At 65.7% G+C, this 27,401-nt stretch overlaps 5 protein-coding genes across 5 annotated transcripts; 1 reads left to right on the top strand and 4 right to left on the bottom strand.

Annotated features, from left to right (window-relative positions):
• Positions 1 to 779: 779 nt before the first annotated feature.
• On the bottom strand, positions 780 to 4,559 carry SLC2A4RG (SLC2A4 regulator). The gene is made up of 8 exons (XM_045070707.1): positions 4,344 to 4,559; positions 3,855 to 4,009; positions 2,856 to 2,947; positions 2,230 to 2,417; positions 2,057 to 2,157; positions 1,710 to 1,962; positions 1,534 to 1,625; positions 780 to 1,437 (listed from the first exon to the last, which is right to left on the bottom strand). The coding sequence occupies exons 1-8, from the start codon at positions 4,452 to 4,454 to the stop codon at positions 1,326 to 1,328; spliced, it is 1,104 nt and encodes a 367-aa protein (XP_044926642.1). The 5' UTR covers positions 4,455 to 4,559; the 3' UTR covers positions 780 to 1,325.
• Positions 4,560 to 5,265: 706 nt separating this feature from the next.
• On the bottom strand, positions 5,266 to 8,050 carry LIME1 (Lck interacting transmembrane adaptor 1). The gene is made up of 5 exons (XM_004760049.3): positions 6,632 to 8,050; positions 6,439 to 6,496; positions 6,279 to 6,366; positions 5,787 to 6,151; positions 5,266 to 5,687 (listed from the first exon to the last, which is right to left on the bottom strand). Exons 1-5 carry the CDS (start codon positions 6,727 to 6,729, stop codon positions 5,469 to 5,471), a joined length of 828 nt encoding a protein of 275 aa, XP_004760106.1. The 5' UTR covers positions 6,730 to 8,050; the 3' UTR covers positions 5,266 to 5,468.
• Positions 8,051 to 8,144: 94 nt separating this feature from the next.
• On the bottom strand, positions 8,145 to 18,592 carry ZGPAT (zinc finger CCCH-type and G-patch domain containing). The gene is given in 8 exon segments (XM_045070708.1): positions 8,145 to 8,560; positions 8,793 to 9,192; positions 9,273 to 9,392; positions 10,274 to 10,429; positions 10,590 to 10,723; positions 17,495 to 17,609; positions 17,612 to 18,156; positions 18,527 to 18,592. Coding segments are annotated over 7 exon segments (1,560 nt in total). The 5' UTR covers positions 18,108 to 18,156; positions 18,527 to 18,592; the 3' UTR covers positions 8,145 to 8,421.
• A 78-nt stretch (positions 18,593 to 18,670) lies between these two features.
• On the top strand, positions 18,671 to 24,002 carry ARFRP1 (ADP ribosylation factor related protein 1). Its single transcript, XM_045070692.1, has 8 exons — positions 18,671 to 18,799; positions 19,175 to 19,272; positions 19,374 to 19,461; positions 19,556 to 19,638; positions 22,595 to 22,676; positions 22,886 to 22,956; positions 23,607 to 23,707; positions 23,781 to 24,002. Exons 2-8 carry the CDS (start codon positions 19,180 to 19,182, stop codon positions 23,866 to 23,868), a joined length of 606 nt encoding a protein of 201 aa, XP_044926627.1. The 5' UTR covers positions 18,671 to 18,799; positions 19,175 to 19,179; the 3' UTR covers positions 23,869 to 24,002.
• A 1,563-nt stretch (positions 24,003 to 25,565) lies between these two features.
• TNFRSF6B (TNF receptor superfamily member 6b) lies at positions 25,566 to 27,286 on the bottom strand. Its single transcript, XM_004760044.3, has 3 exons — positions 26,539 to 27,286; positions 26,230 to 26,433; positions 25,566 to 25,992 (listed from the first exon to the last, which is right to left on the bottom strand). The coding sequence occupies exons 1-3, from the start codon at positions 26,978 to 26,980 to the stop codon at positions 25,709 to 25,711; spliced, it is 930 nt and encodes a 309-aa protein (XP_004760101.1). The 5' UTR covers positions 26,981 to 27,286; the 3' UTR covers positions 25,566 to 25,708.
• Positions 27,287 to 27,401: the final 115 nt, after the last annotated feature.

The raw sequence follows: 27,401 nt of genomic DNA, 5'->3' as shown, positions 1-27,401 counted from the left end.
AGTCGTAACACTGCCAGGACTGAATAGGGACCTCGACTCGAGACACAGCTACTCCTTCCGACTTTGCACATCTTCCTTTTTAAAAAAGAAACTCTGAGAAAATGCAAAAACTGGAACTTTTTGCAATATGATGAAAGATGATCTTATTTTCGCTCATTCTGTGACGTGTGCGACGCTTAAGAAAGCCATACTTACTGGTCGGTCTTATTTTCTGGGTTCTATACTGTGTTTTGTGTGTGTCCCTTCCAGAACTCCTTGTAGTGAGGGCGCTCTGTGTGCGCTTTTCCTAAATATTTATTTTTCCAACATGCTCTCAACCTGTCAACAAAAGCAAAACCGACAGACAAGGGCAGTGTTTGAAAATTGTGTTCTTCCCCCCTTGGGGACAATCTACATTATACCCCTTTATAGTGATTACCCTACGCCTGTGTTTGTACTGGAGATGTGTTTATTGTTTGGGAGACGACGTCTGTGATCGGTCGGCAGAAAATCAATCGCAGCCGCCATAGTCCGCAGCCGCAGGGCAGGGCGCGGCCCCTTCCGGTCCGCAGCCGCCGCTCCGGGCCTGCCCAGGGCCGTCCTTCCTGTGACGGGTTAGTTCGACCTTCTTGCAAAGCTTCCACTTCCAATAAACTGGGAAACTGCGGCTCGAGCGGAGGCCTCCTGAGTCTTTCATGGCACCCCCTCTTCCTGTGTCAGGGCCTCCTGGGTCTGCCCACCCACCACCCCTGCCTTTGGCAGGGTCTCGGTTCCCCCCCCGGCCAGGACGCAGACACGGCTTCTGGAAAAACCCAAATCTTTAATTTTTCTCCTTGCCTGGCGCGGCCCAGACTCGAGACACCTGAGCTTCGCAAACACAACACAAACGTCACCCCCTGGAACCGCTGGGTTAAGTGTGGGCAGGGGAGGCCCCCACGACACCCCTCAAAGTGCATCACAGACCGGCCCCCACAAGTCCATGGGCTGACAAGCAGGGCGGGTGGTCCCCCACAGGGACCGCTCGAAGTGCATCAGAGGCCGGCCCCCACACGGCCCCCCACATGGCCCCGACAGGTCCGTGGGCTGACAGGCAGGACAGGCGGCAGCCCCCACCCAGGGACCCGGGGCCAAAGGGCCAGCTACTGAGGTTTAGTGCAAAAGGCTGGTTTCTTCAGAGGCACTTTGAGTGGTGGGACCTCCCCCAAGCCTCGGGGGGTCCAGGGTCACCAACTTCCCCCACCATCAAGAAGCAGACCCTGTGGCGGGAAGAGCCCTGGGCTGGGGGCGGTGGCAGCTGCTTTCCTCCCCGGCGGGGTCCCGCGAGTGGGCACGGTGCCCGCGGGCGCTCAGTCCAGGAAGCGCTGGCACGCCTTCTTCCAGCGGCAGGCCGTGCACCACAGGTCCCGCCGCTCCAGGCCATACACTTTCCGGCACTTCTTGGCGTCACCACGCGGCTTCCTGGGGGGTACCCAGAGGAGACACGGGCTGGTGCCAGGCTGCACTCCGCGCCACCCTCCCCCGCACACCTGCCCTGACCCCTCCCCACGCACGCACCTCGGGTTGGCACCAAGCTTGGAGGGCAGGGTTGGCACACAGGTCCGGACAGGGGTGGGCTGTGGCTCCAGGCGGATGGGGGCCAGGCAGCCCTGAAAGGAGACGCAGCTGTGTCCTCTCCCCCGTCCCGAGCGCCCTGAGACTCTCCCGGAGCGGCTGCCTGTGGCCTCACCCACCTGGTAGGAGTCGTCACCGCGGCACACCTCAGGGGGTGCCCCAGAGCTCAGCACGGGGACCGGGGGCAGGGCCAGCGGGCGCAGCAGGCTGGACAGGGTCGGGGGCTCCGGCAGGTCCAGGCGGGGGAAGGCAGGGGGTGCGGAGGCCGTGGGGGATGTCGGGGACAGGCTGGACAGCCCGTCGGCCAGCACGTCCATCTCGGTGTAGTAGAAGTCCTCCTCCCCGTCGCTGTGCTCCGGCTCCGCCTGCCGCCTGCTGGGGACACGCGGTGGGTGCGAGCTGCAGCCCTCGCCCCGCCTGGCTTGGCTCGGCCACCCCCCCACCCCCCTGGCCGGCCCCGCCGCACCCCAGGTGCACCAGGCGGATGTGTCTCTGCATCCCGGAGGCCGTGCTCAGCACCTTCCCACACCGCTTCCACAGACACTGGAACAGGACCTGCACTGAGCTCTGGGTGACAAGGGCTGGTGGTCAGGCCCGGCCGCCGCGTCCACCCCGCCCTGAGGGCCACCTCAGGCTCACCTTCCTCTTCCTTGGGGCAGGTTCCCCAAACAGGAAATGGGCTGCCTCAGACGGCAGCGGGGGCGAGGGGCTAGATGGGGAGGACGGGTCACTGGCCAGGTCCCAGCCCCAGTCTCCGCTGCTGCTGCTGCTGCTGCAGCTGTGCCGGGGCCGCCCCAGGGCCTCCTTCCAGGGCTCCGGGCCAGGCTCTGTGGGGACACGCCAGCACCCGTGGTAGGACTTTTGGCTCAGGCTGTGCTGCGGGAGCTGCCCCCGCAGGCCCCTTCACTCTGAGCCTGGGAGCACAGTCCTTCGGAGGAGGCAGTGGCCGGGAACAGCCGGCCCTCACCGCCGGCAGACTGGCCTTCCCAGCACAGGGACAGGTACACAGACATCCCATGTGGGGAGATGCCTGGCCAGCCGGGTGGGAACGGACAGGTCACAGGCCCACAGGCCTGGGACACTGGCTCTGGCCTCAGTCAGAGGCACTGGGAGTCCTGATGTCTGTCTTGGGCCTCAGAAGATCTATGTAGATGGTGTTAGTCCAGGCAAAGGGGTCCTGCTTGCCCCAGGGCGTGGGCAACTCCAGGGGCCTGGAGAGACATGGATCCTGCCCTCCCTACCCAGGTCGCATGTCACAGTCTCACCTGGGGCCCCCAGCAGGAGGGGGCTGGTGGACAGACTTGTGAGGGCAGCTGCAGCCATGACCTCATCCAGTCGGGACTGTCTGGAGGGGGCCCTGGAAGAGGTGAGGGTGGTGTCAGGCTCCTCCCCTGGCCCAGTACACGTGCAGGCCTGGGCACTTGTGTGGGGTGTGTGTGTGTGTGCACCAGCTCCCTCCCTCCAGGCGCTGGGCTGGAGGCCCGTCTCCACCCCCAGCTCTGGTTACAGGGCTCCAAATCTCCAGCAACCAGCAGAAACAGCGCCTGGGCTGGGGTCTCTGTGAAGCCTGACTTCTCTGCAGCCCGGGCTCTGTTCCATGGTGGGTCCTTCAGGCCCAGGAGCTGGACAGGGGTCTGAGGCCCCACCCCCTGGCTCAGCCGGGGCCAGGCCAGGCCCAGCCCTCCCCCCCACACACCCACTAACCAGGGTTGTGCAACAGCAGCTGTGGCCCTGCGCCAGGCCTGGGAGGGAGGAACAGCCAGCGGCTGCCGGGGGAGACTGGGCTCCAAGCACAAGCTGGTCCCCAGGCCCCTACAGGCCAGGCCGGAGCCTGCCTCTACCTGAGAAGCTTTGGATGTGGGGCACCCCGGCTTCTAGGCAGGGCTAAGAGATGGCAGTCAGAAGCCCCAGGACTCCTGGACCGTCAGCCTCACGTCAGCCTCACGTCAGCGGGCAGGCTCTAGGGCGCCGAGACCGACAGGGGCCCCTCCCAGCTCTAAACTCTGGCCCCCAGAGCTTGGGGGGCACCAGGGGCACAAGATCTTGATAATTTCTGCTCCAGTCCTCCAGCGCTGGAGAGTTGGGGAAGGGGGCAGAAACCCCAGGCCGGGGGCCCTGACCGACCTACCCTCCAAGAAGCCCCCCACGCCCCGTGGGGTGGGGCTCGAGAAGGCACGTGCCCGCGCCCCACCCACCACCCCTGCGCACAGCAGCGCACGTGTGCGCACGCCCACCTCGGCCTGGCGCGCGGGACCCTGGCTCACCTCTGCGCTGGCACCGCGATGTGCGCCGACGGCTTCGGGGGCCCCACCGCCGCCCCCGCCCACGTCCCCGGGGCCCTTAGGTCGGCGGCCCGCGGCTCCGGCTCCCGAGGCAGCACGAACTCCAAGCCCGCAAAGCCGCCGCCCACGGCAGGGCCCTGCGGAAGGGGCAGGCTCAGCGCAGGCGGCGGCGCGGGGGACGGGGGTTCCCAGCCCCCACCCCATCCGCTCCGCACCCGCCCCCCGAACCCGCCGCGGCCGGTGGGGACGGCGCGGCCCCGCCCCCGGCCCCGCCCCCGGCGCGGCGCGGCGCGGCGGGAATTGCTCCCGGGGCCGCCGGGCCCGACCCGGCACCGCCAGGCCCGCGGACACGCGCGGACCGCCCCCGCCGCCCCCGCCGCCCCGCCCCCGGGGGCCCGAAGTTTGTGCAGCCCCGACGCCATCTTTGCGGCGAGGGAGTTGGGTCGCGCCCCGTCCCCCGGCGCCCGGTACCTGCGGCGCGGCGGGCACCGAGACGGGCGCGGCCGCGGGGTCCCGGCCGGCGGCACGGGGCGGGGGGCGCCCGCAGCCCGGAACGGGCAGCGGAGGGCGCTCGGCCTCCATGGCCGGCCGGCCGAGCGCCGAGGCTGCAGCGGCGAGGGCGGACGCTCGGGACACGGCCCCCAGGCCCGGCCGGGCTGGCGGGGCCGCCGACCCCCGCCCTCGATCGGCCGCCGCCCGCGCCGCGCGGCCCGGAGGCTGCCGGCCGGCCACGCCCCCTTCGCGCGGCTCGCGCGCCCCGCCTCGCGGCCCCGCCCCCGGCGCACGCCCATTGGCCCGCGCGATGTATCAACATTCCGAGGCGGCCCGCGGCCGCGACCCGCCGCGCTCCCATTGGCTCGCGCCCCCAGGCCCTGCCCCGAGCCGGCCGCAGCCCCGCGGCCTGCAGAAAGGGCCGCGCTCGCGGCGCGGCGAGTGCGGGTCGGCCCCTCGCCCCTAGGAGCCCGGGCTGCCCGTGCGCCCCCGCCGCCGGGCAGGGCCGGCTTTCTTGGGGGTTTTGCTGCGCGCAGAGCTGCCGGATCCCGGGAAGGGGCCGCGTCCCCTTGGCGGGCTTCCCGGGAGCAGGTTGTTCTGTAACGCACGACTGCCCACCCACCCGCGCGCCTTATGTAACACCGGGGGCTGGGCGGCGGGGCCCTGCCCGGTGTTCAGGGTCCAAGTCCCACCCTGGGGCGGTCAGTTTGCGGGCCGGCTGCAACGCGCTAAGACCGACTTGGCCCGGGGACACCACCCCAGAACTCGCCTCCCTTCGCCACAGTCTTCCGGAACTAACCAGCCCCAGGCGACGGGGCCCAGACACCCCGGGCAGGGGGGCCCTTCCAGACACTCCCTGCCAACCTGCCCAGGCCTTCGAGAAAAATAGGCTGTACGGATCTTCCCTAGGCTGGAGATTTATTAAGACCTTGGGAGAATCCAAGAGGCCACAGCAGCCAGGACCCCCAGGGACCTCACAGGCTGGAAGATTTGGGATCTGGACTTTGTGCTGCCAACTTGGGGGTGGGGGCAGGGAATGGGAGATGCCAGGAGCCTCCGCGCCCTGCAGAGGTGCGCCCCTGCTAACAGCCAGAGCTGGAGAGCTCAGGTGCTCCGTGGGAGGGTCCCCATCTCCTGGATACTCTCATACACATTTTCAAAGAGGCCATCATCCTTGCCCAGGCCCCTGAGTGGGAGGGTCTCATAGGACTGGTCACTTTCCAGAGCTGGGATTACTCCCCTCCCCTTGGGGTCCAGCTGGTCTGGGGCAGGTCCTGGGTCCCTCTTCTTAGGCTTCCTGACTCTGGAGTACAGGATGTCAACCTGGGAGAGAGGAAGCCAACCCAAGGAGGGGTCAGCACCGTCCACTCCTTCAAGAACCTGCACAGCCCTACCCACCCTACCCACTCCTCTCCAGTTTACCTGGGCAGCTGGGGTCAGCTCTGCCTTCCCCTGCCCCAGGCTTTGGGTGCCTTCTTCTGTTTCCTTGAGCTTCTGGATACAAGCATACTCAGCCACCTCCAGTCTGGCCTCAGGCCCAGGCCTCACATAGCTGCTTGTCAGCCGTGCCCCTGCCCATACCACGGGGCTGGCTGCCAGGCTGGCCCTGGGGATTGCTGCCAGCCCCACATTGGAATAGGTGGCCTCAGGGCAGATGGAGGGTGAGGTGGCAGCCGGCACTGCCCGGGGCAGTTCCCAGTGTGAGAAGGCTGCCAAGGGTCTGCTGGTGCTTCTAGACACATCCAGCCACTGTGGGCGCAAGATAGCCATGCTGGCAGGCCGTGGGCCTAGGGGTGGGGTCAAGACAGAGGTTACTGGGGCAGGGGGGCAGGGAACTGACTGGGGAACCCCAGAGCAGCTCCAGGGGCCAGCCCCGCCCATCACCGACGCCAGGTTCCTCCTGGCTTGGCTCACCTCGGCAGCCTCTGGGGCCCCGGTGCAGCTCGTGCAGTCTGGTGTCCGACTTGCTGAGGGTGCAGAGGTGTTGTCGTCTCAGCAGGGACTGGGGGCAAGGAAGGTTGGTCTTGGTCCTGTGGTGGCCCCGCCCCGGCCCCAGGGACAGCCTGACACTCACCGCTTCTGCTGGCATCACATAGCTCCGGGGGCCGGCCTGCTGCCCCTGCACCGGCTTCCTGGAGGCAAGAGTCTCATCAGGCCAGGGAGGCAGAGATGCCTTTGGTACAACACCCGGCAGGGAGGCTCATGCAGAGAGCCAGGCCTGCTCGGAGCCCTGCCACACACCAAACCCGGGCCGGGGATGGACATACCTGTGACAGGTGGCGCATAGTGTCCACAGCCAGAGGAACAGGACAAGGCACCCAAGGACCCAGAGAGCAGGAGGGGCTGAGGGCACCTGTGGCCCCATCCTGTGAAGCCACAGGTAGCCCTGGGGGTGAGAAGACAGGGGTGCTGGGGCAGAGAGGCTGGGCACCTACCTGGCAGCCCCCAGCTGCCCCTCAAACTGCGGGGCCGTCTCCGCCCCCTGGGGCACTGACTCAGCACACAGGAAACTGGGCTCCGCGGCCCCTCCCTCCTGCAGAAGCACAGAGCCAAGCCCTGGCAGCCACCTTCCGCCTCTGGAGGGGGGCTCCTAGTGACATGGATGGAGGTGTGCTCTGCGTGGCCCCAAGCACCTGAGCAGGCAAGGCTGACCCCGACGGCCAACGCGCCAGGAAGGGCAGGGGAGTTGCCTGCTGTGGTCACCATAACCTCAACATGGGGCCTAGGGAGGCCCTGAGGTCACACCCCTGGCCCTCTGAGACACAGACCAGTCTCAGGCAGCGTTCCCTCAGTCATCCACTGCAGAGCTGGGTCCCGAAGGGGCTGCAAAGGCAGGTGGGGTCAGCACGCAGGGAAAGGTTGCTCCGGCTGGACCCCCCCACTGGTCCACTTGTTCCTGGCTCTCCATCCCTCCCCTCCAACTGGCCGTCATCGCACTGCGTTCTTCCTGGGATCTTAGCAGAGCTGCTGGGCTGGGGTGTCTCCAGACACAGCACCCAGTCCGCCCAGACTCAGGGAGCGGGCTTACCTCCGAAGATGGTCTGGGCTGCCCAACCTGGTCCCCCCACACCCCAGCCCTCAGCTGCCCCCAGAAGGGTACTATGCGGAGTGTGGACCCGACCAGGGCACGGGCTCCGTGCACAGCGGCTCCTGTCAGCCGTCTGGCGGTGGCTGGCCTGGCCGCTTGGGTGCTCCACGAGATGGCTGTGTGTCTCCCTGCATCTCCCCACGCAGCCACCCAGCGCTCCGCCGTCGCTCCCGCTGCAGCCCCTGTGGGGTCTCGACACCACCTGGTGGGTGTATGTGGCTGCCCAACACCACTCCCAGAGCCCAAGTCACGTGGTGTCCAGCCCCCAGGAGATAGGCACACGGGGGCAAGGACACAGGCACAGCACGGGAACCGGGCGCCCTCAGGGCCACCAAACCCCAGGACTGAACCCAGGCTCTCAAGACTTCTGAACCCACACCACCGGGTCCTCCTGCCTCATTCACGTGCTTCCCAACTCCTCCACTGGCCACCACCGCCTCCCACTGCTGCAGCATCAAGTCCCACGCATCTGTGGGGGGGTCAGGCAACACGGGGGCACTCAAAGCTCTGACCCTTTTCACGGCTGCTGGCAGAGCCCCATCCAAGACAGTGAAGAGAAGGCCAGCCCTTTGGGCCCTCCATCTCTGGGCAGGGGACCACAGCCTCACTTGGGGCCCCTCCAGCCTGGCCCCATGGCCCTGTGCAGAGATCCCTCTACGCCCCAAGAACCCACAAGCCAGCCGAGCCTCCACTGAAAGACACCATAACACAATCACTTTAATGTCCTTGCTAAGGAATCCCCCGAAGACACTGACAGGTGGGTTTAACGGGCAAGGAAGCGTCCAGAAGTGGCCCCTGCAGCCCCATCTCCATTCAGCAGTGGCCAGCAAGAAGGCTGGGTGTGGGGCCGGAGTGGGAGCAGGCTGGGCCCTCTTCTGGTGGTGTCTAGTTGTTGGGTGACAACGAGTCTTCCAGAGGGCAGTCAGGGGCTGGGGGCCCTGAGCTCTGTCCACTGCACGTACGGGGGCTCTAGAACTCAGTCATCTTCTTGTGGGTGTCTGCTTTCCTCTGCTCGCGCTGCAGGCCCGCCTCCTGGGCCCGGAGCTGCCCCAGCTCGCGCTGGGCTCCCGCCAGCCTCTCCTGCAGCTGGGCTGCCGTCACACTGTGCCTAGAGAGGAGCCTGCCATTCAGCATGGGCTGCTGGGCCACTGGCACGAAGCCCCCAACTGCTGTAGCCACCGCCCATCCCCCTGCAAGCATCCAGACCCTCCTCAGACAGCCGCCGCCCTCCAGTCAGAGCAAGCTCCTGCGTGGGAACTGGGGGCCAGATGCCCACCGCCGGGCTGAAGGCACTGCCACCCTGGGGTCTGCCCTCCGTGTGAGTCTGGCCCCACACATACCGGCCGGTGTTCCGGGCAAGGGCCTTCTGGATGCCCTGGATGTCCTGCTGGGTTTGCTTGATCTTCTTCTCAGTCTGGAAGAGCCGCAGGCTCAGGGCGCGTTTGGCACTCTCGCCGGCCCGGTACATCTCCTTACCGCTCCTCCTCCCAGGGGGCGCCGCCCCGGCCTCCAGGGCCCCAGGGGCCCGGCACTGCAGCGTCTCGTTCAGAAAGTCAAACACACTGCGAGGGGGAGGGCGTGCACCCCCCCTCTCCTGGCATTTCGGGGGCCTCGGGGTGCCGGCCCTGCCGCTCCTGGTCCTCTTGTGCAGGGTCTCTATGCACTGGTCCAGCGACTTCCCTCGAGGGAGCACCACGGCATGGATGGGCTCCACCCGGCCCTCCGCGTGTCGGCCCAGACCTGCAGGCACAGAGGGCTAGCGCCGCGGCCGGACCCGAGCGGGCTGCGCACCTTCTCTCCCCAGGGCGGCGCACACTCACCCTTGCCGAACTCGTAGCCCATCTTGGCAAGAAGTCTGGAGCCAATGCCCCGCGTGTGCACCTCCCAGCCGCCGAAAGCAGAGCTGCAGGCCCCGTGGTCAGCAGCAACGGGTTCCACCACTGTGGGGAACAGGGCAGTGGCATGGCTCCCTAGACACGGAGCACCCTGGGCTCCGGCCGATGTTTGCCCAAGAGCTCAGCTCTGGCCCAGGGCCGAGACGCCTGGTCCCTCGGGCTCTCCATCAGTTGCACAGACCTGTCGTTGGCACGAGACTGTAGGGCCGACCTCATGGCAGAGTCTGATGGAGTCTGGTCCAGCCCTCCCCACAGCGCACAGGCACAGCTCCCCGGGGCCAAGGTCACACGGCAGCCCTTCCCCCCTCGAGCCCTCCCCTGACCCACCTTCTCAGGCGCTGGGCTCCCCTGCTGCCCTGGTAGAAAGTCGGCACCGACCTCGTGACTCCGTCTTCCCTGCCCCCGACCGTGGACCCAGGGGTTCAGAAACTACCAACCACAGGACAGAGGCTGCGGGAAAGCCTCCTCTCTATGCCCTACCTGACCCCTCGCAAGGGCCGGGTACCCAAGCTATTCCAGAACTCTCCTGCCCCTGGCTGTCTGGACCCAGCCTCTCCTCTGTCCACCAGATACGGGCTGTGTGGAGACCACTGGAAGGCGCCCAGCGGCCTCTTCCTGCACACTGACTCTCACGTCAGCCCTGCCTCGGCACAGGGCTGTGGACTTGTAACCTGCTCGTGTGCTCCCTGGGGACGAGGGCCAGGTCTCCGCGTCTGTGGCTCCAGGGCCTGCCCCTCACTCTGCACACTCTGTCACTGCCCCCCCCAGGCCGAGTGCCCCCTCTGCAGAGCGCAGCCACCCCCCTGCAGTCACACCCCCCCACTGTCTGGTCGGACGGTCAGAGGCCCCGCCAGCCGGAAGCTCGCAGGGTGACGGCCGGCAGTGCTCCCCTCCCGGCTTCTGGGGCCCTGCCCTGCCGCCATTACCTCTGGCATAGCTGGGGTCATCCGCGTCGCCACTGTCAGAGTCAGAGGACCCTGTGGGATCCGTGCGCAGTGGGGGCAGGATGCTGTCTCCCTCCACCACGGCCTCCTTCAGCAGCAGGGAGTCAAACTTAACTGTGTAGTAGCCGTTATCCACATCTAGAGGCAGAAGACAGGCCAGGTCAGTGGCCTCAGTGGCGGCAGGAGCACCCTGGGCATCGGAAGATGGGACCGAGCTCAAGGGTGGTCTCGCTCCGCTGGGGCATGCAGCAGGGCTCTCCAGGAAGGGCCTTGTCTGACAGGACCACGGCAGCCTCACCGGTTATCCGAGCTGGGTACCAGAGGCCATCCTGCTGCTTGGCCAGACACGCAGAGCCGGCCTGTAGGGAGCTCAAGTCCGGGTCCTGGAAGGGGCGCAGCTCATCCACGGAGACCACCTGCCCGTGGGAGAACCTGCCGAGACAGCCACAGGGACAGGGGCTCAGACACAGCGCACGAGGGCAAAGGAGCCCAGGAGGACCAAGTCCACCTGCCTGGGCGCTCCCGTGAGGGGAGGGGCAGATGGACGACAAACGGACACACATGTCGTGCAGAAACACGTCCATTCACACACGTACACACACGCATAGGTGTAGGCATACGCACACATGCCCCTGCGCACACACACAGGCACGTACACACACAGACACACCCGCGGGCACACTCTCATCTGCAGGATGGATCTGGGTACCCTGAGGACCAGATGCTCTGTGTCACGCTCCAGCTTTCTGGGCCGGAGCAGCAATGCGGCGGGGAGAGGGCCCCGTGGTTCACGGCCCCAACGCCTCTCCACCGGCCAGGAGGCCCAGACGCTAACAGCCACTCAAGGCAGGTGCGTTTTTATGTGCACTCACAGGACCGCAAAGTAGGAGAACGTGGTGGTGACAGTGACGTCTGACCTTTAGACACCAGTGAACCAGTGAGATTGAAACCAAAACCGAGGGCGCCTGGGTGGCTCCGTGGGTTAAGCCTCTGCCTTCGGCTCAGGTCATGATCTCAGGGTCCTGGGATCGAGTCCCGCATCGGGCTCTCTGCTCCGCGGGGAGCCTGCTTCCCCCTCTCTCTCTGCCTACCTGTGATCTCTGTCTGTCAAATAAATGAAATCTTAAAAAAATAAAAGCGAAACCGAGAGGGGGAAGGGAGGGGAGAAGGCGGCAAAGAAAGAGGAAGAAACGTGGGGACAAAGGACCGCGAGCTTCAGCTCTGCCAAATAAAGGCAGGAAAGACCGACCACACATCCACGCTCCCGGGCCAGCGCGCTTCGAAGAGGAAACTGCGTTAACCCTACGAGAGCGACAAGGACTGGCACCCACTCGGCGCGCAAAGCGCTGTACCCCACAGGTCCTTCCGGACGGGGCCTGGTGGTGCACAGGAGCCGGGAAGGAAGAGGTTCCGCCCTCTCTCCTGGGGGGACAAAGATGGCCATAGACACCTCCTCCGGCAAGATCCTGGGCAGCTCCTTCTCCGACCCGACAGTCCTCAGACCCTCAGGACACTGCCGATGACGGCGCGGCACCGGCAGCAGCAAGCCCGGGCCCCAGGTGCTCTGCAGCGGTGACTCCGGAAACCCTGCTCGCCAAGGAGCCGCAGGACGCGCTCCAAAGGGGAGGCCAACACCAGGGACTGAGTTCCACCGGAGCCCCACGGCGACGCTCCCGCAGACGCGTGCCTCCGCAGACACTCCCGTCCCCCCACAGACCCCCAGACACACACCTTCCCCACACACGCCCCCCATATACACATGCCCCCCGACACCCCCCCGACACACACGTCCTCCCCAGACACACACGCGCCCCACAGAGGCCCCCAAGACACACGCCTCTCCACCCCCACAGGCCCCCTCCCAAACACACCCCCACACACCCCCGCAGACACACACGCCCCCCACCCCCACATATACCCCCCCAAAGACATGCACGCCCACAGACATTTACAGCCCAAACACACTCCCCAGACACATGCTCCCCACCGCGCGTGCCTTCTCATAGACACATGCCTCCCCAAGACATACCTCCAGACACACGTGCCCCCAGACACACTCCCGCAGATGTGCGCACTCCTAGACACACACACCCCATAGACACGTATGCCTGCACTTCCCCCGACACATGTGCCCCCAGACACTCCCCCACAGACAAGTGTGTCCCCACACGCACCCCCCCCACAAACCCCCCCACCCCCAGAGACGCAGACCCACAGATACACACCCGCAGACATCACCAATTAAAATTTCTCTGCAGGAATCTTCCGTGATAAGAGTCTGAAAATTTAGTACAGTCCTTAACCTGGGAAAGCACGTCGAAGAAATGATTAGGAAAATACGAATGAAAGCACGCAAAGACTGGGCTCAAAGAGTGTTGACCAAATACGAAAGACTTGGAAATGACCTCAGTTTCCAACCACGGGGAGTAGTTAACGGCCTACCCATGAGACGAGTGAGAAACTGCAGCAAGGGGCAGACCGATGACCGGACTGAAACAGAGCAGCCGGGCCCCGGGACGAGCGCTGTGCACACAGAACGCTTCCCGGGGGCACAAGTCAGGAATGGATGCACTAATGGTTTCATAAGGGGAAGGCTGGAAACTGGTTTCCTGCATTAGAACAACCCAACTCAATCACCTACTTCGCAACATTCACAGAAATGCATTCCAGAACAAACAAAACCTGAACTTGAAAGCAAGTATTCAGAATTATAAAGAAGGTTCTGAGTTCCAGCTGTGGCTTAGTATAGAAAAACAAGGTTACAACTGAGCAAAATGGTCCAAACTCAGCTTCAGAACTCTGGAAATGCAAAGAAACATACTGTTTAGGCATTATTTTTGAAAAAGTGCCCAATTTGGGGCTAGAACGGGAGGTGGGAAGGTCAGCAGCCCTCACAGTGGGGGACGCTTCCTGCTTGCCCCCGGATGGAAGTAGGCCGGGGGGAGAGCCAGGGCCGTGGAAGGGGACGAACCTGATGAAACCAACAGAGGAGATGGACCGCTCCGGCAGCCGTGGCTGTGGGCCAGTGGGAGTGGCCACTGCTGTTTAACAAGGGTCCCTAGCAGGCACCTAACAGGTACTTCAGGACCCTGAAAACCAAATGACCACATAAGGGCTCCACCCTGCAAACACCTCTGCTTCTCCAGGAAACACTGTGCATGTGTCGGGAGCTCCGAGAGAGGCCAGGGTCGAGTGAAAGCCGAGGGAGACTGGGGGCTGGCTGAACTCGGAAGGTGCCCCCCAGCCGCCAGAGACTGACTGACCGACAGGGAGAAGCCTTCTGGGTGAGTGTTTGAGACTAACCTCCTCCGAAATCACTGGCGGGCCGCTAAGCAACACAGACACAGAAGTGACTCCCAAAAAGCCAGGCTAAAAGGTAAATATAAATTTAAAGATTTGAGTAGAGATACCAGAAGCTGCGTGCTATGAGGGGAACAGACTTTGGAATTCAGATCCAGAAAACATACTCAAATAAAACAAAATACTGAGGAAAACAATTCAAAGTACAGAGTTGCTACAAGATATTATCTGAAATAAAAACTTAGGAGACATGCAAACAGTAAAGTGTGATTCACACTTAGGGAAAAAAGCAGCTGATTGAATCTGAGTGGGCCCAAATGTTGAATCTTGCAAAGTCCTCAAAGCAGAGAGTCTAAGTGCGTTCAAAGAGCTAAATGAAGATATGATGGCAATGATTCACGAAACAGCACATCTTAAAACATACATAGAAAACGTATAAAAGCGGGGCGCCTGGGTGGCTCAGTGGCTCAAACCTCTGCCTTTGGCTCAGGTCATGATCTCAGGGTCCTGGGATCGAGCCCCGCATCGGGCTCCCTGCTCAGCGGGAAGCCTGCTTTCCCCGCTTTCTCTCTGCCTCCTTGTGATCAAATACACATATAAAATCTGGAGGGAAAAAAAAAAGACAACTGGCATAAAAAAAAGACAATTTTATGCTGCCTGCAAGAGACTCGTTTTGGGATCCAAAGCCAACAATACGTTAAAAATTACTAATGTACGTCTTTCATAAAAGTGTTATAGCCGAACTTAAAAAAAAAGATTATTTATTTATTTATTGGACAGACAGAGATCACAAGTAGGCAGCGAGGCAGGCAGAGGCGGAGAGAGAAGCAGGATCCCCAAGGAGCAAGGAGCCGGATGCAGGGTTCGATCCCAGGACCCTGGGGCCATGACCTGAGCCGAAGGCAGAGGCTCAACCCACTGAGCCACCCAGGTGCCCCTACATGAACTTTTGAAAAGTGGAGGATGCCTGTATAGAAAATTAGGAAATCAACAGATTGAAATTTGTGAAATTCATGAGTCTGTAAGGATATTAGAAATATTTTTCAAAGCTAATTTATTACCTTACCAGGATGAAAGAGAACCCATTCATTCTCTTGGAGATGAAGTAAAGAAAACAGAAAACTCCAGCATTTATCCTGAATTTCTACATGAACTGTACCACTGGGTACCAATTCACAGATGGGGAGAGCATCTCTTTATGGCTAGTAAGAGAAAATGAACAGAAAAACCTCTACTTTGCAGTTCTCGCTCAGTCAGAGCATTAGGCTCTGATCACGGACGGCATCAACAGCTGCTACCATGACCAGAGAAAGACGGAGACACTGCGCGTGTCTTGAAGAAAAACAGCAGCATCTAGAGTCTTGCCAAAGAGGGTGAACCTGCCTGTGGTCAGCTCCCCTGACGCAGCTGCCAGCGTGCAGACGGTCGGGCCGGACGGCGCCAGCCGCCCTCCACGATGGGCCGGAGTGCCCAGACTTTCAGCGAACTGTCAGGCCAGGAAAGGCCGCGAGAAGGCGGGGGACAGCCAGACTTAGACACAGCCGCTTAGTGAGCACGACCGCACCAGGGGTTCCTAGCACAGTGACAGCCGGGTGACGGGCTGGAACAAACACAAGGAGGCGGCGAGAAAAGAAGCCCGGAATCATGGTCGTTTGGGAGGAGGGAGCAGGCTGGGTTTGGCTTGAGGTGCAGGGCGGGTCTCTGGAGGTGGTTGGCAAACCTGCCGTTGGGAGCGGAGCGGTGACTGTGGGGGCTACAGTCAAACCCACACTAGGTACTTCCCACGTCGGGCCTGGTTCTGCAGCAAGGTGAGGTTAGCATTCACGGGAGCTCACAACACATGAGGTACGGGTCTAAAATTAGACCCGCATTAACGCGTTCCGTTCTCCCCACAACTACGAAAGACAATTCTCGTCTCTGTTTTACAAATAAGGAGACTGAAATAGAGAAATTAAGTTGAACAAATGTAGGAAAAGATGCTGTACCTCACTAGGAATCAAGAAAATACAAAGTCAAACACGATGCCAGTTTCCCAGCTTGCACTAGGCAGGGACCCGCCAGTCCGGTAACTGCAGCGCAGGCAGTGCCTCTGCACTGGACCGGCGACTAGATGTGTGCCTCGTGCAGAAGCGGCCACTGCGTGCTCTCTCCACACGGGCCAGGCGCCGGAGAAACTCCCGGCAGGCACGTAAGAGAACACACACTAAGATGTTCACGGCCAACTGTCTGTAACAGAAACTGGAAAACGGGGGCGCCTGGGTGGCTCAGTGGGTTGAGCCTCTGCCTTCGGCTCAGGTCATGGCCCCAGGGTCCTGGGATCGAGTCCCGCATCGGGCTCCTTGCTCCTGGGGAGCCTGTGTCTCTCTCCGCCTCTGCCTGCCGCGCCGCCTGCCTGTGTGTGCGAGCCCTCGCTTGCTCTCCCGCTCTCTCTCACCAATAAATAAAATCTTAAAAAAAAAAAAAACAAAACAACCCTGGGAAATATCAAAGGAACAGAATAAATACGGCAGACTCGCGAGGAGGATAACGCAGCGGCTGAAATGAACCCAAGAGCTCCAGAGACATCAACACCGACGTCACACACGCGGAGGAAAAGCTGCGAAGTGAGCCATCCTTGTTGTCTAGAAATAGCACAAGTACGTACTCTGTACACGGTCCGCCGTGAACCACGGGGTCTGCTAGAAGGAAACAGACTCCCAGACTGGGGAAGGGCTGCGACAGAGGGGGAGTCCGAAACGTTTCAACATCACCTGTTCTATTTTCAAAAAGGTGAAGCAGGGGCACCTGGGGGGCTCAGCTGGTTGGGCGTCCAAGTCAAGCTGCAGCTCGGGTCATGGGCTCAGGGTCGGGCTCGGCGCTCAGCAGGGAGCCTGCGTGAGTGGGTCTCAGTCCCTCTCCTGCCACACCGCACCCCACACTCTCCCTCTCACTAATAAATAAGTTGTTTAAAGGAAAAAAAGGGCAGCACATACCAGAAAGCGGCCCATGGGTCTGGCGATGGGGAGGCCGGCGTAAGCGGCGCCAGTCACGTGCAGAGCTAACACAGCGGGAAGCCTGGGAGGGCACAGCCCTCGGGGGCCACCTCAGAGCCCACCTGCCCCGCGGGAGCTGGCGGGGGCTGGGTGCCGCCCCTGAGCGGGGCAACCTTAGTCGTAGGAGGGCCCGGCTCGGGGGGCTGCTGCACAGATGCGCTAACTGTGCCCAACCCGGGGCACGGCCGGGCCCAGAGAAGGCAGCACCGGGAAGTGCCAGCCGGGGCCATGGGGCGCCCCGAGGGACTGACGGTGGAAAGGACGCGGCGCTCACGCTCACTGCTCTGTTCCCTGGCCGCCGAGTCGCAGCGCACCGAGGGCTCCGCTCCCTGAACTCCCTGAACTCGGGCGCACTTAGGCTCACGCACTTCCCCACACGCCCGCGCCACGTCGGTGCCGGTCACAAGGAAAGGAGCGGCGCGGAACGACGGGCCAACGGCACGGTGGACCCGACAGCCACGGCGCTGCGGCCGGTCGCCCTGGATCACTGGCAATGAAAGGAAATCACCTGCCAGAGGCTGCGGCGCACGCCCGGTCCGCCCGGCGGCACCGCGGACACTTGACCTTAACGAAGCTCCGGCGCAGCTCGTCAGGGCCCGGCCGTGAGCAGCCCCGGCGCGACCACCGGGAGTTCCCGGAACCGCTTTAAATCCGTGCAGGCGAAGGACAGCAGGACGGGGGCGCAACGGAGCCCGGCAAGGGGCACCGCGGGCCAGCGGGGCATGGGGGGGGGGGGCGGCTCGGGGGCCGCGCGTCCGTCCGCGCCCGCTCCCGGGGCCCCGCCAGCGTCCGGCCGAGCCGTCCGCGGACCGCCCGGCCCCGGCGCCGCCGCAGGCGGGTCCGCGCGCCCGGGCCCGGGGAGGCGGGTTACCTGCAGCGCTCCTGGAAGCGGCACCTTCCGTCCAGGAAGAAGGGGCAGGGCTTCAGCGACTCGCGCGTGGGGCAGAGGCAGAGCACACGCACCGCCGCCTCCGCGCCCGCCGCCGCCGCCGCCCCGCGATCATGGCGTTGTGGTACTCCAGCGTGCCCCAGGGGCTGCGGAACGGGGCGTTCACCTTCCGGCCGCTCCACGCGCCCTCGGCGTCGCCCTCGGCGTCGTCCTCGGCCCCGTCCTGCTGCTGCTCCTGCTGCTGCTCCCGCTCCCGCCCGCGGGCCGCCGGCGGCGCCCCCCGCTCGGGACCGGTCTCCGGCTCGGCCCCCGGCGCCGCCGGCCCCGCCACGCCCTGCGCCAGGTCCTCGGCCTCGTCCGCGGCCGCGCGCGCTCCGTCCAGGGCGGCCAGCAGCTTGCTCTTGCGCACGGACACCAGGCTGGCCTCGGTGAGCTCGATGAGCTCCTTCAGGTCCCCCTGCAGCCGCCGCAGGTCGGCCAGCCCGGCGGCGTCCAGCCCGGCGGCGTCCAGCCCGGCGGCGTCCAGCGCCCGCTCCACCTGCCGCAGCTGGCCGTCGTAGGTGCGCAGCGCGCTCTGCAGGCCCTCCTCGTCCATCGCGGGGGCGCGGCGCGGGCCGGGGGCGGGGGCCTCCGCGCGCCCGGAGCTGCAAGGACGGCGGCCGCTGAGCCCCGGGCCCGCCGCCCCCGCCGCCCCCGCCCACCCCGCGGGGCCCGGCCACCCCGCTCACCACCGCCCGCGCAGCCGACGGGGGCGCCTCGCGTCTCGGGGGCGCGAAGAAGGGCGGCGGAGCTGCTGGGCGCCCGGCCCCCCGCCTCCCGCCCCGGCCCGCGGCCCCGCCCCGCGCCCGCTCCGCGCCGGCCGCGGCCTCTCCGCCCCCGGCTTGGGCCCCCCTCCGCTCGACCTGTCACCTCGGGCCCCGGCCCCGTCGCCCCCGATCGCGCCCCCGCGCCCGGACCGGGCCCCTCCTCCGCGCGGGCTCCCGGCCGCCGCCATAGAGACCCCGCCGGCCTCACCGGCTAGAGCGGCCGGCGCGCCCGCTTCCGCCCTCGCAGCCCGCCGGCGCTTCCTCCCGAGCGCCGCCGCCGCCGCCGGAAGTGCCGCCGCCGCCGCCGGAAGTGCCGCGCGCGGGGAGCGCCGGGATGCGGCGCGCGGGGAGCGCCGGGACGGCTCCGCCCTCCGCGGGCGCCGGCCTGCGTCCCGTCGGGCCGCGCGCGAGGTCAGCGCGGGGTCAGCGGAGGTCGGCGGGGTCTGGAGCGCGGCGGCTCCGTGGCCCGGACGGGCGCGAGGTAGGCCGCGGGGACTCCGCGACGGCGCTTCGCCGTGAGACCCGGTGTCCGGTCGGGCGAGGGGCCCAGGCGACCTCCCGCCGCGGCCGGTCCGCGCCCCCTGCCGGCCGCCCGGCCTGTAGAAGCGGTTAGCGGCGGGGGCTCCCGCGGGGCGTCTGCGGGGCACCTGCCGGGGCACCTGCCGGGGCGGGCGGGGGCGGGCGGGGGCGGCGCGCGGAGACCTGACGTCTCGGCCGGGCCGGGGACCGGGACCTGTTCCGCCCCCGGGAAGCTGGGTCCGGGGCGGAGGCGTCCGGGTCGGGGGCGGGTCCCGGGGCCGCGAAGCCCCCGCCGCCCCGCCGCCCACGCCGCCCCCGCCGCCCCCCCCGCCCGCAGGCAGCATGTACACGCTGCTGTCCGGCCTGTACAAGTACGTGTTCCGGAAGGACGAGTACTGCATCCTCATCCTCGGGCTGGACAACGCCGGCAAGACGGTGCGTGCTCGGTGGGCCTGGGGGTGCGCTCGGGTCGGAGCCCGCAGGTCGCCGCGGCCGAGAGGGTCCGGCTCAGCGGCGCGGCGCGGCTGTCGTTGCAGACGTTCCTGGAACAGTCGAAAACGCGCTTCCACAAGGGCTACAGGGGCATGAGCCTGTCCAAGGTCACGACCACCGTCGGTCTCAACAGTAAGCGGCTTCGGGCTGCGCGGGGGCCGGGCCGGGGCCCGCGGGGGAGCCCGGGGCGGGCCGGGCCGCGCCTCACCGCCGGCTCTCTCCGCAGTCGGCACTGTGGACGTGGCCAAGGCGCGCCTCATGTTCTGGGACCTGGGGGGCCAGGAAGAGCTGCAGTCGCTGTGGGACAAGGTGAGACGCGCCCACAGCGTCCCCGGCCCCTGCGGCCTGTCCGTCCTCTTCCTGCGGAGGCCGCGGAGGCCCCTTGCTCCCTCCCCGTGAGCGGCTCGGTCACCGCTGTGTTCTCGAGGCCGCCCCCGGGTCCGCCCCGGCCCCCGGTCCTTCCCCTGAGAGCGAGGACACACTTGGTGCCTTTGGACTTGGAGATTTTGCTGGTCATCCCCCCGGGACGAGACCGGCGACGGCGGAGACACGGACGTGGGACGGCACCGTGCCTGCAGGACGATTAGCGTCCCCACCGGGGCCTGAGTCTCCTTGGCTGGGCGCCTTCCCTCTGTCCTGCCTTAGGACCTGTGCTCCGTCCCATCAGGACAGGGTGTCCTCGGAGGCCCATAGCGGCTGCCTCCTCCCTGGCGTAGGTTTGGGTTATTTCTGGGACCCCCGGTGCTGGGGGTGCAGGCGGCTCACCCCGCGCTTAGCGGTTGTGAGTGTGCAGAGAGCTGAGCGTCCAGGTCCTCAGTCTGCCTGTGACTGCGGCAGCTGGACCCCCATCACCTGCTCCCAGTCTTCCTCTGAAGGGACGTCCTCTGCTCTGGCTTCTGATGGCGAGAAAGCCCCCGGCAGACTCTCTGGCCATTTAACCTGGACCGAGGCAGAGCGAGGCCAGGGCCTGGTCCTCTGAACCAAGAAAGACCTGTGTGGGGAGCGGAGCGGGACCTGACGCTCTGTCCCAGACGGGGGTCTCCGGAGCAGATGCTGAGACGGTGGCGGGGGGTTGCTGAGGAGCAGCTCCTGGGAGCAGAGCCGGGAGAACGTGGACGGGCCAGGGCGAGGGTCAGCTCAGGTGGCTCCCAGCGGGGAGCCCTGGGGAGCACGGCTCCTCCCAGCTGCGTCCCGTTAGGCCAGGCTGAGCAGGACTCCCGCCGCCTGCTGGGGCATCACGGTGGGCTGCCCTGGGCAGCTGTGATTTGGGGAGGGGGCTCTTGGTTCCCGTAGGCTCTGCAGGAGGCAGCAGGTTCGTGCCCTGGGTGCACTGCCCGCCGCTTGCACCCACAGCTGTGACCCTGCCCTGGCTCCTCCAGCGCTGCTTCCTCAGGCCAAGCCGGAAGGGAGACGAGCCTTGGAGCTGGCGGCGTCCCCCTCCCTAGCTGCTGCCGCTGCTGGCGCTTCCCAAGAGGCCCCTGACTGCGGAGCGCCCCTTCTCTGCTGGACTTCTGGGTTCCTCGGGAGCTTCCCGGCCCCTGTGGAGCGTGGAGCGGGCACCCTGCCTCCCCTGCCAGGCCAGGGTCTCTGCTGGCCCCTGAACCCACGGTGCCTAGCGCGTCCCACAGGAGCCAGGGTTTGTGACCCTGCAGGTCTCTTGCTGAGCCTTCAGTGAAGGGGTGCCCTGGTGGTGACCCTGCCCCTGACCTTTCAGGGCCTAGAGCTGTGAGGGGGGCAGCAGAGCCCCCTGTGGGTCACCAGGATGGAGGGGAAATAGAACTCGTGCTGCGTCACGAATCCCAGGTGCCGCGGGCTGGGCCCTGGTCCCCCTGCACCGTCGGGCGCCGGGGCGCTCGTTGGCTCGTTGGCGTTTGGTCCCAGGCAGGTGACTGGTAGACCTTTCCTCTGCGCGCGGCCTCCGCGCAGCCTGTGTGCTGCTGCGCGTGGGTCTGTCCACGCACCGGCCTCGGGCCGCACCTTCCCACACAGAGGAGACGGGGGGACTGCCGTGCCTGCCACGGGGAGCGCTTCTGGCCTCTGTCCCTCCAGGCCACATCTGAAAGGTCAGCATGTGGCCACGGGGGAGGGTGCCTTGGGGTCGAGGCAGCTTGCTGTGCTCTCAGTCCTGCCCGTGCTCAGCCCCAGATGTCCAGCTCCTGTTGCGCTGACTGCCGCCGTCTGCCTGGCCGGGTCACGTGCTGCGGGGCTTGCGGGGCGATCCTTGCCCCGGCCTCGCTGCCGGCTTCGTGCGGTGGCCCTTCCCGCGCGGACACGTCTGCTGTCAGGTCCGCCAGCTCCCCATCGTCCACAAGACCGCTTGCTGCCCAGAGCTCCTGCAGGCTACTGTCACTGGGCACGAGTCGCCGTGTGTGTGACCTGCGGCCTGCAGACCCCGGATGGCCGCCTGTGTCGGGCAGCAAGCGCAGACAGGAAAGCCTGTCTCACGTGGGGCTGGGAGCTGTCCGCGCGCCCCGGGTGCACCCCGAGAACCCCCCGGAGCTGTGAGGCCTGTGTTCAGCTGTGCCCGGCTTGCCCTTACGTTGTGTGCGACGGGCGCTCGTGGCCGCTGGGGCAGCGGCGCTGCTGTTGCTGTTGTCTGCGTGGCGACCTGCCTGCTTCCGGTTTTCTTCCTGAGTGGGGCAGGCGGGGGGCTTCCCACGTGCACAGCTGCGCCCCGTGTCCCATGTGCCGTACCCCTCACATGCCCCACTTGGTGCGTCTGTCCGGTTTTGTCCGCACAGAACTCTTCCCAGGCCTTGGGCTCTGGTCCCGCTGCTGTGTGCGTGCCCGGGGCTGACCGCGGTCCTGGCCCCAGTGCGGCACGCAGAGCTCCGTGTTGCTGGTCCTGCCCTCAGCCCTGCTTCTCCCCTTGGTGGCCTTCCTGTAGCTCATTGGTGGTATGGCCACCGGGCTTGCCGTCCACACTGGCGCGTGACCTGGCTAGTGCCCTCCCCTTGCTTCGGAACCGCGTGGGGACCCGCTTGGTTTGGGCTCCAGCTCTCGAGTCCTGCCCTTCTCCTCCAGCCGGCATCAGGCCAGCAGTCGGGTGGTTTTCAGAAGCAGATGCTGAGGTGGAGTTCGGGGGCATGGCACCCGGGAAGTGGACAGAGGGTTTTGGCCACCCCCTGCCCAAGGTCAGCAGACCCACTCTGAAGGAGTCTCGGGCTGCGTCGCCACCCTGTCCTACCTTCCACTCCCTGGAAGCTCCCCAGAAGGGCCTTCGCGTGCGGGGGGTGGCCCAGCAGCCCTTTCTTCCCCTCCCCAGTACTATGCGGAGTGTCACGGTGTCATCTACGTCATCGATTCCACGGATGAGGAGAGGCTGGGCGAGTCCAAGCGAGCGTTTGGTGGGTACAACGTGGCCAGGGCTGGAAGGGGGGCGGGGCGCAGGCAGGGCCAGTCTGCCCATCCCGTGTGTCTGGAGTGGGCCTTGGCTGGAGGTTGGGTCCACCCCGGGCGGGCGGGGCCGTGGCCAGGAGTGAAAGCAGGCACTTGCGGAGAGCCGGGCAGGCCTCTCCGTGTGGGTGCTGACCGCTGCCTTCCCGCCTGACCTCAGAGAAGATGGTCACGAGTGAGGCTCTGGACGGCGTCCCCATATTGGTCCTGGCCAACAAGCAGGACGTTGAGGTGAGCCTCTCATCCCAGCGTCCCCACGATGTGGGCCGAGAGTCAGTGGGCCCCATCACTGGGGGTTGGGGGACAGGGTGCCTGTCCTGGGCACCCCGAGCCACAGGTGTCCCGGGTGCGCAGAGCCCTCCCAAGGTGCGCAGGGCCTTCTCTCTGCAGGAGGGTGAGCGTGGCCTATCTGGCTGCCCCGGGCCTGGCTGCCGGCGCCGTGGGGACACCCGGTGTGGGACGGAATCCCATCCTGACTCCCAGGGTGGGAGCCGGCTCTGACTTCGGCTTGTCTGCAGGGCAGTGGCTGCTTCCGGGCTGTCTGGGTGGGGGGCGGGTGCTCTTTGAGGCCTGTTTCTGCAGCTCCTGTGCCTTCAGGTCGGGGGCACTGGAGGTCACTTATATCTGCCCTCCATGCCCTGTGGGCTGCCTGTGCCACCTGCTCCTTCCTCTCTCCCAGGCCACTTGTTGCAGAGAAGCCCTGAGTCCAGCCCCTTGCCACCAAGACCAGGTCCTGCCCCTGGGCTAGGGCGTTCCCTGCAGGGCCGGGGACCCCGCTCCTCACTGCAGGGCTGGGGACCCGCTCCTCACTGCAGGGCCGGGGACCCCGCTCCTCACTGCAGGGCCGGGGACCCGCTCCTCACTGCCCGCCCTTCCCGCAGACTTGTCTCTCCATCCCCGACATCAAGACCGCGTTCAGCGACTGTAGCTCCAAGATCGGCAGACGCGACTGTCTGACCCAGGCCTGCTCGGCTCTCACAGGGTGAGTCGGGGGCTCTCACCCGGGGGCTGCGGGCCCTGAGCGGACCCCCCACTCATGCCTGCTGTCTCCACAGCAAAGGGGTGCGTGAGGGCATCGAGTGGATGGTGAAGTGCGTCGTGCGGAACGTGCACCGGCCGCCTCGGCAGAGGGACATCACGTAGGTGTGGCCGGTGGCCACCGGTGCCCACGACTCCTCCGAGTACCCGCGGAGAGCTCCTGCGGGCTCCCCGCCGCCAGCCCTGGGGGTCGGGTTTGCTTTGCTTTTAGTTCTTCATTGGCTTTGTTTTCTCTTTAAGACGAGCTTTTCTCTGTGTCCGTGCAAGTGTAGGTATCGGGAGGCTTTTGCCGAGGGATCAGGGCAGCAGGACCCGCACGGGAGCCGGGACTCCTGGGCTGTGTGCCCCGGCCCCCACCTGCTTTTCCCGGGGATCCAGTCCAGAAATGGGCTTTCCCTGCACTGCTCTGTGTAGCCGCCCCCACAGAGGAGGCTGTTGGGGTCATGACTGTCCTCGGCCTCTGTCCCCTCTGGCCCTGGAGATGGGTTGGGGGCTGGTGTCCTCTTGAGGGAGGGAAACCTGGCCCACTTTGCTGGAAGCCAGCGGGGCCCTGGGTTCTGGGCCCTCAGAACAAGGCACAGGACATCACCTCCTTTGGATCCCCAGCAGGAGGGGAAGGAGTGATTGTCCCCTCTCTGTGTCTGTCACTGGGACAGCCACTTGCCAGGGTGGGGGGGGGTGGAGGAGGGCACAGTGGGGGTGTTGGGAAGGTGGGCCGGGTTCCCGTGAAGCCCAGGTTGGTGCTGGGCTGGGCCTTCATTCCCAGCTAGGGGTGCGGGGCAGGGTTCCTATTCCGCCTGGGGACAAGCTGTCTCGAAGCCCACTTGGAAGTGTGTGCCCGGTAGCCCGGTCTCTGGGTGTGGTGGGTCCTTGGGCCGCTGCCTACATGGCCCCTGCCAGAGCTGTCTGTCGCTGCTGGCTGGACCGTGTCCAGGAGGACGGCGGTCTGAGTTGCTGCTGTCCATCGCGCCTCCAGGAACCCAACCCTAGCCAGGGACTCTCGGCTGGCTGGGCACAGTGACCACAGCACCAGGGGCCCCCAGGCTTGAGCTCTGACCAACCTGGGCACTGCTTTTCTGCTTCTATGGGAACGGCTGAGCCACAGCCGGGGACCTGGTGGCTTCCTGTCGAGGTCTGGTCCCTGGCGGGGACCCTGGGAATGGTTGCTGAGAAAGGCTGAGGCAGGGGTGGGGGGGCACAGGTGAGGTGACTCACGGGCTCCTGGGAGGGAGGGGGCAGGCATGGGGCTCCAGGGCCCATGGGACAGGCTGGGAGTTCCCCAGGCTGCCCCTGGTACAGTCCAGCACTTCTCTGAGCCTGCCTGAGGGGAAAAGCCCTGTTTCTCAGAAAAGGCGGTGGGTCGCACCCAGCCTGGAGGAGGTCCTTGGCTGGTTCCCTCTTGGGAAATCCCCTGCGTCCTGGGACTGGGTGGAGTTCAAGGGGAGGGGTGGGGCGGGTGTCCTGGCGGCCCAGGGTATCGGCTTCCGCTGCCCGTTCCAAGCTGGGTCCTGTTCACCGCAAGAGCCCTATACTGGGTGTGCTGTCCCTCTGTACTGTCGCAGACAAGCATGATCTAGGGGGTCATGGAACGCACCCCGGGCTCGCCACGGTGCCCACAGCCGGAAGGGACACACTTGCTACCTGCTGGCCGTCTCTAACGCTCCCTCCCACCGAGGGTCCGTTCATTGGGCGAGATCAGCAGCCAGAGGAAGTGCGTGGAGCTTGAGAGCGCCTGGGGGGGGCGGTGTCCCCACCGGACGGCCCGCTGCGCACCCTGTAGACACACACAGGCTCACAGGACGTTGTACAAACAGCTTCATAAAAATAAACCTTTGTAGTGCAGCAGGAGCCTAGAAGCTCGGCTGAGAGTACTGTGGTGCCTGCCGTGCGGGTGATGCCGCATGGCGCCAAAGCTTGGGAGGAGAATAAATAGGGGGCAGGGGGCTCAGTGCGCCCAGAAGCGTGTGCGGACGCTGCGCTCCAGGCCAGGCAGCCTGGCCTCGCGCAGCGCCTGCAGTAGCCGCACCCCCAGCGTCCCGGGACGCGCGTCCCGCATCTCCGTGAGCTGCCGCCACAGCCTCAGCTGCAGCTCTGCACGGCCCTCCCTCGGGGCCACAGGACCCCAGGCCGCCGGGCCCACCAGCGCCTGCCACAGCCGCACAAGCCTCTTGGAGGACATGTCCTGGAAAGCCACGAAGTCGATGACCGCTCGCTCACACTCTTCAGCCCCTGCGGGGGAGTTGGGACGCCGTAGTGAGGGCCTCCACGTGCCCTGGGGGACACCCAGCAAGGGAAGTCCCTGCCCATGAGTGGGTGCGGGGGGCCCTAGGGTATGGGGTTGAGATGCCATGGCACTGCTGTTGTGACCTCAGGAAAGCAGTTTACTCTCCGGGACTCCGTTCCCTCTGGGGTGGGAGGGGGAGCATCAACCCCCCCCCCCCGTACCACCCCTCCCCCCCCGCTCACCTGGCCCCCCGGGCTCCATGGTGCTGAGCGGGAAGCCCGTGCAGTTGGTGCACAGGGCATCGTGAGAGGAGGAGCCTGGCACGTTGAGGACCAGGCCCAGGGCGGTGCAGTTGCGGTGGGGCTGGCAGGGCTCTGAGCGGGAGCTGCTGGCCGAGAAGGTGCCGGGGGGACATGGCTGGCACTGCGTGTTCTGGCTGGGCGTTCCTGGGACGAGGGGAGGAAGGGGTCAGGGGAGACTGGGCTGCTGTCCTCAGTGGCAGCAGACATCCTGGGCCGCCACCCCCCCACCCCTCCAGCCCTGCTGCCCACCGGGGACAGCCACGCCGGTGCCAGGCGGGCAAGGCGCGTGCTCCAGGCAGAAGCCGGCGTGCGCGAAGAAGCCGGGCCGGCAGCGGCAGGCACGGTTGTGGGTGGCCTGGCAGGGCCGCGCCTCCTCCTCGCGCTCCCCACAAATGACGTTGCAGTAGCGGCAGCGCTCCAGGTAGTTCCAGAATTGGGTGTAGTGACGTGGAGGGCACGCGCTGCACATCGTGGGGCTGTCCCGGCGGCAGGGCCGCTGCACGAAGGTGCCTGGGGGGCACTGGCTGCACGTGAGCCACTCCTGAGTCTCCACGTCCCGCCACGGGTAGGTGAGCTCACCTGCTGCATGTGTGGCCAGAGCCAGCAGCAGGATGGCCAGTGCCCACGGCGGCAGGCCCCACCTCTCCAGCGTCCCCATGGCCCTCCCTGGGGCAGCAGCTCGGCCACCCATGGTGCCAAGCTTGCCTAGGCACTGGCAACCCCCCAGCCGCTGCCACCCCACACTCCGACTTGGGCTGCAGTGGTGGCCTATATAGACTGGCCTTGTCACGCCCTCGGGGGAGGGCTCATCCCCTCCAAGGGGCCTGCTGTGTCCTGGTTCTCAGCCACGTCACCACCCCCACGGCCCCTCCCTCCCCAGGAAGCCCCTTTTCCTCCTCAGTTGGCGCCAGCCTGCTTGGGAACAGAGTCCAGGACCGGGCCTGGGAGGGCGCTCCCCACACCAGATCCGCTGGGGAGCCCCAGGCTCTGCTCCCCCGCACCTGCCCAGCCGGTGGTCCCTCAGTGTGCCCCTGCGCGGACAAGGTGGGCGGGGGCCCACCCAGATGCCCACCTCTTCCTTCCCAGCACCCCCAGGCCCCTCGCCAAACCCT

The sequence above is a fragment of the Mustela putorius genome, unplaced genomic scaffold, assembly GCF_011764305.1.
Source record: "Mustela putorius furo isolate JIRA1106 unplaced genomic scaffold, ASM1176430v1.1 tig00003972_pilon_pilon_pilon, whole genome shotgun sequence".
NCBI lineage: Eukaryota > Metazoa > Chordata > Mammalia > Carnivora > Mustelidae > Mustela > Mustela putorius.
This window is presented reverse-complemented; position numbering and strand designations above follow the sequence as displayed.